The sequence below is a fragment of the Muntiacus reevesi genome, chromosome 19 (genome assembly GCF_963930625.1).
Source record: "Muntiacus reevesi chromosome 19, mMunRee1.1, whole genome shotgun sequence".
Lineage (NCBI taxonomy): Eukaryota > Metazoa > Chordata > Mammalia > Artiodactyla > Cervidae > Muntiacus > Muntiacus reevesi.
In genome coordinates this window covers 9,325,747-9,343,271 of record NC_089267.1, presented here as the reverse complement: position 1 = coordinate 9,343,271, position 17,525 = coordinate 9,325,747, and the positions used below count along the sequence as shown (strand labels likewise).

General features: G+C 40.5%; 2 protein-coding genes across 4 annotated transcripts in view; one reads left to right on the top strand and one right to left on the bottom strand.

Moving 5' to 3' along the window:
- Positions 1-16,393, top strand: part of B3GAT2 (beta-1,3-glucuronyltransferase 2) — a 92,214-nt gene extending 75,821 nt beyond the window's left edge. Inside the window, exons 3-4 of the mRNA XM_065911340.1 lie at positions 15,805-15,953; positions 16,042-16,393. Coding sequence (XP_065767412.1) covers positions 15,805-15,953; positions 16,042-16,128 — 236 coding nt within the window. The 3' untranslated portion in view covers positions 16,129-16,393. The remainder of the gene's footprint in view (positions 1-15,804; positions 15,954-16,041) is intronic.
- A 36-nt stretch (positions 16,394-16,429) lies between these two features.
- The window catches only part of SMAP1 (small ArfGAP 1), a 159,179-nt gene continuing 158,083 nt past the window's right edge, over positions 16,430-17,525 (bottom strand). For all 3 annotated transcript variants that reach the window (XM_065911337.1, XM_065911339.1, XM_065911338.1), the window contains one exon: positions 16,430-17,361. In XM_065911337.1, the coding sequence (XP_065767409.1) occupies positions 17,218-17,361 (144 nt within the window). In that variant the 3' untranslated portion in view covers positions 16,430-17,217. The remainder of the gene's footprint in view (positions 17,362-17,525) is intronic.

Below are 17,525 nucleotides of genomic sequence, written 5' to 3'. Positions count from 1 at the left end.
ATTACAGGAAAATTAGGTGAGAGAAATAAATAAAAGGGATCCAAGTTAAAAGGAAGATCTTTTACATAATAAAGCAATCTCTTACACAGCAAATCCTCAGAAATACACACATGTGCATGCATACACACATACGCACACACACAACCAATAGTGCTAAATGAATTTATCAAGTTTTCAGGATGTAAGACCAATATAAGTGTATCAGTTGTATTTCTGTACAACTGTACAATCTGAAAATGAAATTGAAAAACAACTTCATTCACAAAAGTGTCAGAAGTAATAAAATACTTAGTAATAAATTTAACAAATGAAGTATTAGTTTTGTATACTGGAAACTGTAAAACATCACTGAGATAAATTAATGAAAAACTAAATGGAGAGACATGTTATGTTCATGGATTTAGAAGACTTAATGTTATAGGGAAGATTTATTAATATTACTGAAATGGCATTATTCCCAAAGTTCATAGAGTCAATGCAGTTCCTCTCAAAATTTTGGCTGCCATTTTTTTTTCCAGAAACTTACAGGGTGATCTTAAAATTCATATGGGAAAGCAAGGGACTCAAGAACCAAAGCAATCTTGAAAAAGAACAAAGTTGGAAGATTTACACTTCCTGATTTAAAAACCTACTATGAAGCTGAAGTAATAAAGACAATATGGCACTGCTTTAAGATAAGCATATCAGTTAATAGGATAGAATTGACAGTCCAGCAGGAAACCCTTACATTCAGTCAAGGGGTTTTGTCATGGGTGTCAAGACTGCTGAATAGAGAAAGAAAAGTCTTTACCAAAAAACAAAACAACAACAAAAAAACACAAAAAACCCCCCAGAGATAAATATACCAAAGCCACTGAATTTGTATCCTTTAAAAAGATCATTTTTAGTATATGAATTGTATCTCAATAAAGGGAGAATAGGGAAGATTTTCTCTCTCTCTCTCTCACACACACACATACCACTGCAGAAGGAAGTGTGAGATTAGCTGGGAAGAGCTATGATAAATAAGAGTGAGCCACCTCAGACAGAAGAGTTGTCAGACATGTCGGTCTTTCTCGGGCAATCTTTCTCGGGCAATTTTTCTAGGACTCTTGTGTGTGTTCAGTTTAACTGAGAACTTAGAATCTTTTCTTCTTCTTATTGTTTAAAACAGGGAGAGAGAGACTTTTGAAAGTACCCGGTACCTACTGGCAACAGCAGAAGTGTACCAGAAGCCCAGTGTTCTAGGAAAACTGACCACAGCAACTGTTGGAGAAAAAAAAACCCTGTAGTATCTACCCTGTGACCAGATGATAGAGAAACTGTTGCCAGAAACAATCTTTCGGGAACTGGAAACAGTTCTATTTTGTAGGAACCCTGCTGAAATTAGATTATGTTTAGTTAGTAAAGAGAGAATGCTGGCGAGACAAGTACATGCTGGGGAGACCAAGTCCCTACACAACGGAAGGCGCTGACAAACACCACTGATGCTGTTAACGACCGCTGAGTGGGGAAGAAGATATTTGCTGGAATTTGCTTTTTCCTTCCCAATTTGTCTGCCCTTTCCTTCCTTCCTTCCAACATTTTTTCTTTCTTTCCCTTATTGCAAAGGTTAGAACCTTCAGGATACTGTTGAAAAAAGGTCAAGTACAGACATCTTGCTTCATTCAATCTTCAGTGGTTTAATTAACACTGTCTTTCACCACTGAGTACAATGTTTGTGGTAGGGTTTTGTAGATGCCCTTTATCAAGTTGAGGAAGTTCATTTCTATTTTTATTTTGCTGAGAGGTTTTTCTAAAATCATGATTAGAGGTTAGATTTTGCCAAGTGTATTTTTTTCACCTATTGAGATAATCAGATCTCTCTCTCTTTTTTTTTTAGTCTCTTAATTTGATAAGTTACATTGATTCTATGTAAAGTTAAACTGACATGGCAGTCTTGAAATAAGCCTCATTTGGCCACGATTTGTTGCTGTTCAACCGCTAAGTCGAGTCAGACTCTTTGTGATCTCATGGACTGCAGCACACCAGGCTCCACCGTCCTCCATTAGCTCCCAGAAATTGTTCAAGTTCACGTCCATTGAGTCAGTGATGCTATCTAACCATCTCATCCTCTGCCACCCCTTTCTCCTTTGACCTTTGATCTTTCCCAGCATCAGAGTATTTTCCAGTGAGCTGGCTCTTCGCATCAAGTGGTCCAAGTATTAGAGCTTCAGCTTCAGCGACAGTCCTTCCAATGAACATATAGGGTTGATTTACTTTAAGATTGACTGGTTTGATCTCTGTGCAGTCCAGGGGCCTCTCAAGTCTTCTCCAAAAAAAAAAAAACAAACCAAAAACTAACATCTTCTCCAGCACCATAATTAGAAAGCATAAATTCTTTGGCATGCAGTCTTCCTTATGGTCCAACTCTCGTATTCATGACTACTAGAAAAACCGTAGCTTTGACTACACAGATCTTCATTGGCAAAGTGAGGTCTCTGCTTTTTAATATGCTGTCAAGATTTGTCATAGCTTTTCTTCCAAGGAGAGGTGTCTTTTAATTTCATGCCTGCAGTCACCATCCACAGTAATTTTGGGGCCTAAGAAAATAAAATATGTCATTGCTTCTGCTTTCTCCTCTTCTATTTGCCATGAAGTGATGGGGCTGTATGCCATGATCTTAGTTTTTTTTATTATTAGGCTTCAGGCTAGCTCTTTCACTCTCCTTTTTTACCCTCATCAAAAGGCTTTTTCATTCCTCTTTGCTTTCTGCCATTAGACTGATATCACCTGCATATCTGAGGTTGTTGATGTTTTTCCTGGCAGTCTTGATTTTAGCTTATGAGTTATCCAGCCAGGCATTTCACATGATGTACTCTGCATATAAGTTAAATAAGCAGGATGACAATATACAGTCATACTCCTTGTCATACTGTCTTGCTCCTTTCCCAATTTTGAACCAGTCTGTTGTTTCATGTCAGTTCTGTTAAATTTTGAGACAGGTAAGAATTTTCCAGTTTGTTGTGATCCACAAAGTCAAAGGCTTTTTGCACAGTCAATGAAGCAGAAGTAGATGTTTTTCCAGAACACCCTTCCTTTCTCCATGATCCAGCAAATTGGCAATTTGATCTCTGGTTCCTCTGCCTTACCTAAATCCAGCTTGTACATCTGGAAGTTCTTGGTTCATGTACTGTTTAAGCCTAGCTTGAAGGATTTTGAGCATCTGCTGGCATGTCAAATGAGCACATTTGTACAGTAGTTTGAACATTCTTTGGCACTGCCCTTCTTTGGGATTGGAATGAAAACTGACGGTTTATCTTTTAAATTTTTGGATTCAACTTGTTAGAACTTTAAGAATTTTCCAGTGTTCATGAGGGGTGCTGGTCTGTAGTTTTCTTGTAATGTTTCTGTCTGATTCTGGCATCAGGATACTACAGGCCTCATAGAATTTGAAAAGTATTCTTACCTTTCCATTCTCTGGGAAAGTTTATTATTTCTAACTTAAACATTTGGTAGAAACCACCAATGAAGTTGTCTGGGCCTGGAAGGTCTTTTTAATTTTTTTTTTTGTTTTCATAAGAAGATTTTAACTATAAACTTAAAATTCTTTCACTGATTCAAGGCTATTCAGATTATTTTTCATGACTGAGCTTGATGGTTTGTACCTTTCAAGGAATTTGTCCATTTTTATCTAAGCTGTGAAATCTATTTCCATAAAGTTGTTCATAATACCCTCAGTATCATTTTAATGTTTGTAGAATCTGTGTCGATACTCCCCTCTCATTCTTGGTATTGGCAACTTCTGTCTTCTTTTCTCTTGATAAGTAAAAATAGATATTGATCAGTTTTACTGAGTTCCCCCCTCAAAGGACATGGTTCTGATTTCGCTGATTTTCTCTCGTGTTTTATATTGGCATTTTAGTAATTTCAGGTCATATTTATTAGTACCTTTTTTCTTTTCACTTTGGATTTTATTTCCTCTTCTTTTTCTAGTGCGTAAAGACCAGTGATCATGTCACTGAGTTGAGACCTTCTTGTCAAATAAAAATCTTTAGTGCCTGGTGTCAGCATCATGGCAGCGTGAGACGCTCCCTTTCTCTTCCTCAGTCTACAACCAGTAAAACATCCATAACTCAACAAGGTTTCCTCTGGCCAACATACCAGGATGCCAGAGAGTCCCAGACACCTGTGTATCTAAAGGTAGGAAGGTAGGTGAACTGGAACACAGCAGAGGCCGAGCCTGCGACCCTGACCCTTTGACCATGGCAGGTTAGCCTCACCCCCAGAGAACCAGTAGCAACAGGGACGTCAGTGCACACGAATCTGGATTCCGGATGCAGCGTGGCCCTTAGCTGCAGGAAACCAGGCAGGAGAGGGAGCAGCGGCTGCGGCCCCATCCCTCCCCAGCATCCCGCCACAGCATCCCTCCACAGCATCTGCGAGTCTAGTCCCTGCCTGCAGGCGCACCTCCCTATTCACCCCTTACGTGGTAAAGGCACGCACAGCCCCAACTCCCCCTCAACCCTAACTCTCTATCTCCCCCTCACTGCTGTAGAGCCTGTGGCCCAGGTAACCCGGATGCACTGGAGGCAATACTGAGTTGCTGGGATATCAGTGTCCCAAGCTGTGATGCAAGGGGCAGCAGCGATGCAGGCAACAGTATGAACCAGCAACCCCCGAGACACAGCAGCAACAAGGGCCTGGGGACAGCTCTGGCAGAGGCAACGGGGTGGGGAGTGCTGACCTCAAATACAGAGGAATCCAAGGTGAGAGAGGCCAGAAACTTGTGCCACAGTGCCACCTGCTGAAAACCAAAGACAAGCCTCTCATTTCTAACCTGTCAAATTGTTGGAATCAAGTTTTGAAAAGCTTTACCTAAGTAAGAAAGGTGTTCACTAGTTGAAATGCATCAACAAATGAACAACTTATCAAGTACCATTAAGAAGCATGGTAACTCAACCTTACAAAAAGAAAACAACAGCCAGAAACCAACATTAAAATCATGAAATACTGCAGTCTAATGGATAGAGAATTCAAAATAGCTTTCATGAAGAGATTCAGTGAGCTGCCAGAAAAACTCAGAAAGGCAGTTTACTGAGCTAAGGAATAAACTTAACACACGGAACACTTCACCAAAGAGACTGAAACTCTAAAAAAAGAACTAAATGAAAATTCTGGAGTTGAAGAACTCAACAAAGGAGATGAAGAACACATTAGAAGGAACTGGAAATACAGCAGACTGCGTGGAAGAGAGAATTGGTGAGCCTGGAGACGTGAAAACAGAAATGATACAAACAGAAGAGGAAAGAGAAATAAGATCTAAAAAGAAAAAAAAGGAAGAAATTCTGTGAGAACTGTCCTACACTTGTAGGAAGGGCAATGTTACAGTGACGGGTATCCCAGAGGGAGAAGGGAACAGAGAGTTTTTTTAAGGAAATAATAGCTGAGAATGTCCCAAACCTCAGAAGAAACAGGGTATACAAGTCTATAAAGCTAAGAGAACACTTAGCTACCTCAATGCTAAAAGATTGTGGCAAAGATACATTATATTAAAACTGTGCAAAGTCAGTGACAAAAAGGAATTTTAAAGGCAGCCAGGGGGAAAAGGATGGTCACCTACAAAGGAAACCTCATTGGACTACCAGCAGATTTCTCAGGAGACACCATGAGGCAGGACAGAGTGGAATGGCATACTCAAAATATTGAAAGGTAGTAAAACTGGCAGCCAATTCTATCCAGCAAAGGAGAAGTAAAGACCTTCCCAGAGAAACAAAAAGCTGAGAGACTTCACGCTAACTAGATATGCCCTATGAGAAATGTTGAAAAGGAGCTTTTTGACTATGGTGATAAATAGAAAACTGCAACTTCTCTATCAGGATAGGTTGTTAAACAACTATAGCATAAAGATTAAAAAGGAGAGACTAAATAATAACTGTAACTATTTCAGTGTGGAAAGGAACTCACAATTTGGGACCCCTCTTCATGGATCACAGCCTTGTCCTGGCGAAGGGGCTTGCATAACTCAATGAAGCTATTAGCCATGCCATGCAGGGCCACCCAAGATGGACAGGTCACTGGCAAAACAGGGTTCTGGCAAAACATGGTTCACTGGAGGAGGGAATGGCAAATCATTCCAGTATTCTTGCCAGGAGAACCCCATGAATAGTATGAAAAGGCAAAATGATATGACACTGGAAGATGTGTCTCCCAGGTTGATAGGTATCCAGTATGCTACTGGGGAAGAGTGGAGGGCAATTACTAATAGCTCCAGAAAGAATGAAGCTGCTGGGCCAAAGCAGAAATGATGCTCAGTTGTGGATGTGTCTGGTGGTGAAAGTAAAGTCTGGTGCTGTAAAAAGCAATATTGCATACAAACCTGGAATGTTAGGTCCATGAATCAAGGTAAATTGGACGTGGTCAAGCAGGAGACGGCAAGAGTGAACATTGGCATCTTAGGAATAAGTGATCTAAAATGGACTAGAATGGGTGAATTAAATTCAGATAACCGCTATATATACTAATGTGGGCAAGAATCCCTTAGAAGAAATGGAGTAGCCTACATAGTCAACAAAAGAGTTTGAAATGCAGTACTTGGGTGCTGTCTCAAAATGACAGAATGATCTCAGTTCATTTCCAAAGCAACCATTCAGTGACATAGTAATCCAAGTCTGTGCCCCAACTACTGATGCCAAAGAAGCTGAAGTTGAATGGTTCTATGAAGACATCTACAGGACCTTCTAGAAATAACACCAAAAAAAGCTGTCCTTTGTTTTCATAGGGGGTTGGGGTGCAAAAGTAGGAAGTCAAGAGATACCTGGAGTAACAGGCAAGTTTAGCCTTGGAGTACAGAATGAAGCAGGGCAAAGGCTAACAAGAGTTTTGTTGAGAGAACGCACTGGTCATAGCAAACGCCCTCTTCCAACAACACAAGAGACAACTCTACACATGGACATCACCAGATGGACAACACCAAAATCAGACTGAGTATATTCTTTGCAGCCAAAGTTGGAGAAGCTCTGTACAGTCAGCAAAAACAAGACCTAGAACTGACTGTGGCTCAGAGCTTAAACTCCTTATTGCAAAATTCAGACTTAAATTGAAGAGAGTAGGAAAAACCACTAGACCATTCAGGTATGACCTAAATCAAATCCCTTATGATTATACAGTGAAGGTGGCGGATAGATTCAAGGGATTAGATCTGACAGACAGAGTGCCTAAAGAACTATGGACAGAGGTTCATAACACTGTACAGGAGACAGTGACCAAAAACATTCCAAAGAAAAAGAAATGCAAGAAGGCAAAGTGGTTTTATGAAGAGCCTATACAAATAGCTGAGGAAAGAAGAGAGGCAAAAAGCAAGGGAGAAAGGGAAAGATATACCTAACTGAATACAGAGTTCCAGAGAATAGCAAAGAGAATAAGAAGCCTTCTTCAATGAACAATGCAAAGAAGCAGAGAAAAACAATAGAATTGGAAAGACTAGAAATCTTTTCAAGAAAATTGGAGATATCAAGAGGACATTTCATGCAAAGATAGGCATGATAAAGGACAGAAACAGCAAGGACCTAACAGAGGCAGAAGAGATTAAGAAGAGATGACAGGAATACACAGAAGAACTGTACATGACCCGGATAACCATGATGGTGTGGTCATTCACCTAGAGCCAGACATACTGTAGTGTGAAGTCAAGAGGGCCTTAGGAAGCATTACTACCAGTAAAGCTAGTGGAAGTGATAGAATTCCAGCTGAGCTATTTCAAATCCTAAAAGATGATGCTTTTAAAATGTTGGACTCAATATGTCAGCAGATTTGGAAAACTCAGCAGTGGCCACAGGACTGGAAAAGGTCAGTTTTCATCCCAATTCCAAAGAAGAGCAGTGCCAAAGAACGTTCAAACTACCAGACAATTGCACTCATTTCACATGATAGTTTATGCTCAAAATCCTTCAAGCTAGGTTTCAGCAGTACATAAATTGAGACCTTCCAGATGTACAAGCTGGATTTAGAAAGACAGAGGAACCAGAGATAAAATTGCTAACAATAATTGGATCATAAAGAAAGCAAGGGAATTTCAGAAAAACATCTACTTCTGCTTCATTGACTATATTAAAGACTTTCACTGTGTGGATCACAACAAACTGTGGAAATTCTTAAAGAGATAGGAATACCACAGCTCAATACCTGCCTCCTGAGAAACCTGTAGGCAGGTCAAGAAGCAGCAGTTAGAACCTTATGTGGAACAACTGACTAGATTAGAATAGGGAAAGGAGTACGTCAAGGCTGTGTACTGTCACCCTGCTTATTTAACATATACAGAGTACATCATGTGAAATGCCAGGTTGGATGAATCACAAACTGGAATCAAGACTGCCAGGAATATCAAGAACCTTGGATATGCAGATGACTCCACTCTAATGGCAGAAAGTGAAGAGGAACTAATGAGCCTCTTGATGAGAGTGAGAGGAGAGTGAAAGAGCTGGCATGAAACTCAACAATAAAAAAAACTAAGATCATGACATCTGGTCCCACCACTTCACGGCAGTTAAAGGGGAAAAGGTGGAAACAGAGACAGATTTTCTTTTCTTGGTTTCCAAAATCACTGTGGATGGTGACTGCAGCCATGAAATTAAAAAAGATGCTCCTTGGAAGGAAAGCTATGACAAACCTAGACAGCATGTTAAAAAACAGAAACATCACTTTGCCAACGAAGGTCTCTACAGTCAAAGCTATGACTTTTCTAGTAGTCATGTATGGATGTGAGAGTTGGACCTAAAAGAAGGTTGAGTGCCAAATAATTGATACTTTCAAACTACTGTGATGGACAAGACTCTTCAGAGTCCCTTAGAAAGCAAGGAGATCAAACCAGTCAATCCTAAAGGAAACCAACCCTAAATATTCATTGGAAGGACTGCTCTTGATGCAAGTTCTAATACTTTGGCCACCTGATGTAAAGTGCCAACTCATTGGAAAAGATCCTGATATTGGGAAAGACTGAAGGCCAAAGGAGAAGGGGCAGCAGAAGATGAGATGGTTAAATAACATCACTGACTCAATGGACATGAATTTGAGCAAACTCTGGGAGATAGTGAAGGACAAGGAAGTCTGGTGTGCTGCAATCCATGGGGATGCAAAGAGTCAGACATGACTTAGCGACTAAACACACACAATTTAACACAACAAAAACATAAAAGAGGGGAAAAAAGAAAAGAATGGAATGATATAGGCAAATGAAAATGAGATGCAAGTAGAAGAAAATGTATTATTTTATATTTGAGACATTTTATACAATTCTCATTGTAACCACAAAACATAAATGTAGAGCAGAAACACAAACATAAAAAATGAGGAACTGAGAAAAACATCACAGATAACCACCAAACTAACATGGCAGACAAATATAAAGAGAAAGCAACATGGAGATATAGAGCAATGAGAAACAAAAGATTAAAATGGCAGTACTAAGTCTGCATTTATTAATTACCTTGCATGTAAATGAGGTGAATTCACCAGTCAAAAGACACAGAGTGGTTGGATGGATTAAAAAATAAGACCCAAGTATATACTGCCTCCAAGAGACTCACCTCAGCTCTAAAGACAAACACAGGCTCAAAATGAAGGGATGAAAGATGATACTCAAAAGCAACCAGGTATAGCCATACTCATATCAGCTAAACTAGTCTTCAAGCCAAAAATGGCAAGAGACAAAGATGGACAGTATATAATGATGAAAGAAACAATTCATCAAGAAAATGTAATGGATATGTATGTAGGAGTGTGTGTGTGTGTGTATCCTAACATAGAAGCACCAGAAAACACAAAATAATTATTAACAAACCTAAAAAGAAAGATTGAATGTAGGAGGAAAAGGGGACGACAGAGGATGAGATGGCTGGATGGTATCACCGACTCTATGGACATGAGGTTGAGTAAACTCCGGGAGTTCGTGATAAGACAGGGAGGCCTGGCGTGCTGCAATTCATGGGGTCACAAAGAGTTGGACGCAACTGAGTGGCTGAACTGAACTAAAAAAGAAAAAGAAAAGTTTAGAGCAACACAATAATAGTAGGAGGCTTTAACGCCCCACTAACATCAGCAGGGAGATTATCCAGACAAAAGTCAACAAGGAAACAGCAGCCTTAAGTGAAATATTAGACCAGATAAACTTTATAGATTTATACACACTATTCCATCCAAATGTAGCAGAATGCACACTCTTCTCGAGTGCACATGGAACATTCTCAAGGAGAGATCATAAGTTGGGTCACAAAACAAGTCTCCATTAATATTGAAATCATAGCAAGCATCTTTTCTGACCAGAATGGTAAGAAACTATAAATCAACTATAAGCAGAAAGCTGGAAAAATGACAAATATGTAGAGACTTCAGAACATGCTACTGAATAACTCTTGGATCAATGAGGAAATCAAGGGAGAAATTAAAAAATACCTAAAGACAAATGAAGATGAAAGTACCAAAATATATGGGATGTAGTAAAATGGTACTAGGAGGGAATTTTATAGCAATATAAACCTGTCTCAAGAAACAAGAAAAATTCAAACAATTTAACCTTATACCTAAATGAACTAGAAAAAGAACAAATAAAGCCCAAAGTGAGCAGAAGGAAGGAGATAGTGAAGCTAACAGTGGAAATAAACGAAATACAGACTATAAAGACAATAGAAGAGGTCAAGGAAACTAAGAGCTGATTCTTTGAAAATGTTAAAAAAAAAAAAAAAAAAAAAAGGCAAATCAGATAAATAAAATCAGGAATGAAAGAGAAGAAATTGCAAAGGACACAACAGAAGTAAAAAGTTTTATAAGCAAATACTATGAATAGCTGTATGTCAACAAATTGGATAACCTAGAAGAAATGGATTAAGTCTAGGAATCATATAACCTTCCAAGACTGAATCATGAAGAAACAGAAACTATAAATAGGTCAATCACTAGGAAGGAGATTGAACCAGTAATCAAGAAAACCCCCCTAAAAACAAAACTCCAGAACCAAATGGCTTCACAGGAGAATTCTACCAAAAATTCAAAGAAGATTTAATACCTGTGCTTCTCAAATTCTTCCCAAGAAACTTGAACAGGAAGGAATGCTGCATAACTTAATAATAATGAAGTCAACATTACCCTGTTCCCAAAAGCAAAAAAAAGAAACAGACAAAAATGAAAATTACAGGCCAGTATCTTATGAGCATAGATACAAAAAATCTCAACAAAATATTAGCAAACTAACTACATTAAAAGGATCATAAATCATGATCAAGTGGGATTTATTCTAAGGATGCAAGGACTGTTCAACATCTGCAAATCAATCAGCATGATACACCACCTTAACAAAATGAAAGATATGTATATATAATATATAATATATATATAATCAATAGATACAGAAAAAGCATTTGACAAAATACAACACCCATTCATAGAAAAACTCAATAAAATGGGTATAGAAGGAACATATACAACATAATAAAAGCTATATATGGCAAACCCACAACTAACATTATATTCAACTACGAAGAACTGAAAGCTATCACTAAGATCAGGACAAGACAAGGTTACCCACTCTCACCACTCTTATTAACATAGTATTAGAAGTCCTAGCCAGAGCTGTCAAGAAAAAGATATAAAGGGCACACCAATTGGAAAGGAAAAAGCAAAACGGTCACTACTTACAGATGATATGGTAACTATATAAACAAAACCCTAAAGTCTCCATCAAAAAAAAAAAACTATTAGAAGTAATAAATGAATACAGTAAAGTTTCAGGGTACAAAATTAGTATACAGAAATCAGTTGTTTCTATATACTAACAATGAATTATCAGAAAGAGAAATTAAGAAATACCATTTGTAATTTTTAAAAATACCTTGGAATAAATTTAACCAAAGAGGTAAAAAACCTGCATACTAAAGTTATAAGACACTGATGAAAGAAACTGAAGATGCAAAGAAGTGGAGTTAATGTATGCTCATGGGTTGGAAAAATTAACATTGTTAAAATCACATGGCACAATCTACAGATTCAATGCAATCCCTATCAAAATCTCAATGACATTTTCCACAGAAAATGGATAGAACAAAAAATTCTAAAATTTATATGGATCCACAAGAGACCCCCAAATAGCCACAAAAAAAAAAAAAAAAAAATAGTGACAAAGAATGAAGCTGGAGGTATCACGCTCCCTGATTTCAAATTATACTATAAAGCTATAATAATCAAAATACCATAGTATTGGCAGAAAAATAGACACATAGATAAATAGAATGGAATTGAGGCCCCAGGAATAAATCCACATGTATATGAACAATTAACACATAAAAAAGGAGCAAGGAACATAAAATGGTGAAAGGACAGTTCTTTAATACATGATATTGGGAAAACTAGACAGTGACATGCAAAACAGTGAAACATGACCATCAGCTTACACCATACAGAAAATTAACCTAAAATGGATTAAAGACATGAACATAAGGTCTGAAACTACAAAGCTCTTAGGTGAAACCACAGCAGTATATTGTTTACATTGACCTTAGCAATATCTTACTGGATGTGTTTCCTCAGGCAAGGAAAACAAAGGCAAAAATAAACAATTGGGACTACATCCAACTAGAAAGCTTCTGCACAGCAAAGGAAATCATAACAAAACGAAAAGACAACCTACCAAATGGGAGATATTTGTAAATCATATATCCGATAAGGCACTAAAATCCAAAATATGTAAAGAACTCATACAGCTCAAGAATAACAACAACAACAAAAATCCTGATTAAAAATTGGGCAGAAGATCTGAATACTTTTCCGAAGTAGACATACAGAGGGCCAACAGGCACATGAAAAGATGTTAAACATCACTAATTATTAGGGAGATGCAAATCAAAAGCACAATGAGATACCATCTCACACCCGTGAGAATGGCTATCACCAAAAGGGCAAGAAAAACAAATGCTGGAAAGGATGTGGAGAAAAGGGTACACTCCCACAGGGTTTGTGGGAATGTAAATTAGCACAACCACCATAGCAGCTATGGTGTGTAAAATGGAATGGAGATTCCTAAAAAACATTAAGAATGATTAACTTCTAGCTATTCTACTTCTGGATATTTATCCAAGGAACACAAAAACACTAATTCAAAGAAACACACAGCCTGTGTTCACTGCAGTATTATTTACAATAGCCGAGATATAGAAATGGCCTAAGTGCCCCTCAGTGAATGGAGTGGATGAAGAAGATGTGGTAATATACCCAATAGACTCCGCTATTTAAAAAAAGAAAAAGATGAAATCCTGCCATTTGTGACAACAAGGGATGGACTCTGAGAGTTATTATGCTAAGTGAAATAAATCAGATAAAGACATTTAAATATGGTATGATTTCACTCATGTGTGGAATCTAAAAATACACAAATACAAGAGAGACACGTAGACATAGAGAACAGAGTAGTGGTTGCCAGAGAGAAGGCCAAATGGGTAGAGGGTCCCAGAGTCTCAAAAGCTTCTAAAAAACATTTTTAAAGCTAACATTTCAATTTCACTGACAAAAAGGAAGGGTACATACTTGAGGCTTTCAGAAGGTGAGTCCTCACTCCGAGGTTCACAGCAGGTTGAGATGATGCCCGGGGCTTGGCCTGATCACCGAGTGGTTTCTGGTGCTGCTCCTCTGGAGACCTCACCGAGCAAGGCCTGGCAAAGGGGGAAGGGGTCTGAACTGCCCCCAACCCACTTTGTATTACATAGAAAACCACTCTGCTGTGGTGGTGAGCTGGCCACCAGCCTGCACCCCACGCTCCAGTGGGGCCAGGACAGGGCCTTGCAGCAAAGCAGCGTGTAGCTTCCCACTGGCCGTCACCTTTGCCTGAGCAGCAGACTCTGCCTCAGAACTGCTGTTAAGAGCCTGCAGGATATTTCTGAGCTAAGGAAATCGAGAAAACACTGAATCCTCCAGTGGTCACGATGATGAATGTGTTAATCTTAGGGAAAATGAAGGGCAACAGATCAAAGCGGCTTCATATAATTTTCACAGTGACTTCTGTACAATTGGGATCCTGTTTTTGTTTTTTTTTTTAATGAGAATGAGAAAATAAAATCAGTACCTTGAAGCCATGTGAGAAATACACCAGGAGAAATACACCTCCTGCCCTTGAGAAGGGCAGGTGCTGAATTAGGTTACTTAGAAAACCAGAAACCTTTTAATCCTTAATCTGAGTTGACTGAGTAGAAGTCACTTTATTGTGTTAATTTGAACCTTTGGCTTTTGGGGGACCCACGACTGTTGGAACTACATGAGGAAGGCTTCAGACTTGTCAGCCAAGTGGGGTGAAATGCAGGTGAACTATGCCACCTCCCCTCATGATATTAATAATATTTATGATGGAATTTACATTTCTGTGTTTTAGGGTCCTTTGAACGGAGCTGTGCAGTTAGTGGGGTCTTTCTGTTCCCTAATTTCACATCAGACCTGAGGGGAGAGGGTGTGACACCTCTCATAGATGAGGAAATGGGGGTTTCAGAATCGAGAAAGGCTGAGTGGCTGGGCCAGTTCTCAGCCACAAGGACCCACAGGAAATGGAGGCTGCTGACTCCGCATTCTGCCAGGACATGCCGTCCCCGCCGGGACTGGTGGATACATCGGGCCGGTCCTGGGATGGCTGTAATTTGCAATCATCTCCTTGTTCTGCCCCACTCAGGCCCTCTGTACCCGCCAGAGTCTGTAGGTGGCACAGTTGGTGTCTCCCCAGAAGACAGTGGGGCTGGGAGCACAGGTCGGGCCAGGCGGCACCTGCAGAGGTTGAGAGGATGCCGCTGGGCATTCCCACAGCTCCCCACAACTGCCTGCAATCATCTCATACTTGGCTAATGATACTTTTGCAAAAAGCAGCATAAAATCACCTCAGTTTGTGTAAGGAAGGGCAAAAACTTGCTAAGAAAATGTTCCTGGGGATTGGTCCTCCTGACTGTAGAAGGTGCCTGGCTTTACAGTCAGCTTAGGCGTGAGGGGCAGAGGTCAGGCATCAGCCTTCTAACAATCACGACTCTCTGTGACAGCTGCTTGCAGACACGCCTTGTGGCACACTTGGTGAGTCTTTAACACTGACTTTGTTAAACCACAGATTAGATAGCAATGACTTTTCCTTAAGGTCAGATCATTTAAGGAAACTGACACTAATCTGTTTCCCTGAAAAGTGAAATACAGCAACCAAATTTATCAAATGGCCTGCTATCTCCTGAACTTACAGCCCCGACCTCCTGAAGATGGAATCAAATTGAAAACTTACAGCAAATGACGATCACAGAGTATTCATTTCCCAGCTAACTGACTTGACTTGTATTGCTCAGTCTTCTGACTGCAAGGGCTATCAGAGCAGTGCTGCCTTCGGCAGGGACACGGGGAGGTCATCAGAGGTCAGGCAGGGTAGGGACTCCCCCAGGGACAGGCAGTCTGTGTGCTTCTCAGCTGCGTTCAGCCTGTCATTCCCGGAGGGTGAAAGTGGAGGTATGACGACATCCATGAATTGCACCTGCTATTTTAACAACAGGCCAGACTTTATACTTTACAGTTCGCCCTCCCCATCCCCGGGCACAGACCTTGATTGGGGCAGCAGACTCTGGTGTCAAGGCAGACTGTCCTTCTGAGACTGTCAAGCAGGTAATGCTCTGGGTCACCTCTGTGAACCAAGACTTGGCCTAAAATAGGTACTGAAAAAACAAGTTCTGATGTGACCAAAGTTATATATATATATATATATATATATATATATATATATATATATATATATATATTTTTTTTTAAGTACACCTATATCTTAGACTTTTTTTTTTAACTTTTCTTATAAAGGATTTGCTGTAAGCCTTCAGGTCATCTTGTCCAACCCCAAAGCCGTATTTAAACGCCGTGGGTCCCAGCCTGGGATGCAGGAATCTGACTTTTTGAGACAGATCACGACCGTTGAAGAACTGGAACCAAAAGCAAGTAACTGCACCAAGGTACTCCCTTCACCTGTGCCAACTGCCCTCGCCCTTACCCTTGCCATGTGTCCGCCTGAGCGTGCCTACCCACCAGGTCTCCCCCCAGGTCCTCGTGTGGCACACTCGGACGGAGAAGGCGAACCTCGCCAACGAGCCCAAGTACCACCTGGACACGGTGACGATTGAGGTGTGATGGGGCTGCCCTGCGCCTCGGGCGTGGGACGCCGCGCGGCGGGTGCAGACTCGGCTCCTGTCTCCATTTGTTCTGCATGTTCCCCTACGACCTGGACAGTCTGTACGGTACAGCCGAGGGCACGCAGGGTACCACTCTGAGAATCTTACTTTTATTCCCCCTGTTTGGCCTTATAATTGTTACAACTGAACAGGCTTTTGAAACAGATGACAAGTTCCCAATTGTGACTTTGCAACATGAAATAATTTTTGTCAGGTTGCTGGCAGTATACGTCACAGGAAATAAAACCCACACAAAAAGGTCTATGGATTCATCTGTTTAATACAGGGATATGACATTTGTCAGTACTAGGCACCATAAAATGTAAACACAATCACTGTCATAAACCTGGATACACCTTCAAGGACTGAGTGGCTTGTTTAGTTACCCTGTTTGCGTCTAGTGCGGAGAAAGGTCTCTTGCTAGCACTATGTATACATAGGAAAAGATCCCAATTCCAAGGAAGGCAGGTAAAATCTGACTTCTTCAAACACGTGTTCAACTAAGTTGTGTCGTAACATCCAGGTTTATCTTCCTTTCACTAACCACGTTCCCTGTTAAGCACATCATGACAACAGCACAGTGAGGTGAATGTGACATAAGAGAGTCTGGGTACACTAGAAAACAGTGCTCGTGATACAGGGACATTCTATTTATATGATTAAACATCTGATCATACAGTACCTTCCTAAGGATTACTGGCTAATCTGGGGGTGGGGCTCATACTGTTAGAGGTATTACTAACATGATAACTACTTCCCTTATATGCAAACATGAGAGCTATAATTTCATCGAGAGGGAAACTGATTATGCACGTTGACTGAGCAGCTTCCCAGAGACTGTGTCTGTGAAATCCTGGGAACCGTGAGCAAAGCTGCCCTCGACAGGGACGGTTTCTCAACCTGCTTTTCACCACAGCACATTCAATCAGCACAGACCAACACGGTCAATCAGGTCTTCATATGAACAAAGGGGGGAAAAGAAAAAACAGGTATGTACATGAATGGACAGGGGAGGCAGGTGCGTCTGAGCAGGAACGCTGGTGGGGGCTCACTTCCACAGCTGCGTGCTGAGCGTCTGCCCCGACGAGCTCCCGGACCACCCTGCGGCCCCTGCTGAGGTGCTGGGCGGCGGCCCAAAGCCCACTGCCGATGCCACGCCACCCAGGCTCAGGCCAGCCATCTGCTGGTTCACCTGCGAACACAGAAAAGCCACCTTCACTTCCAGCCCTTGTTTCTTCAGCCACTGCTACACACTGTTCACAGCCAGCCTATGTCACCAGAGGCAGCCTTTACTTGAAGTTGACACAGTCAGACTTGGAAGTGTAATAACCGTTCTAAGTACTTTTCATCCATGTG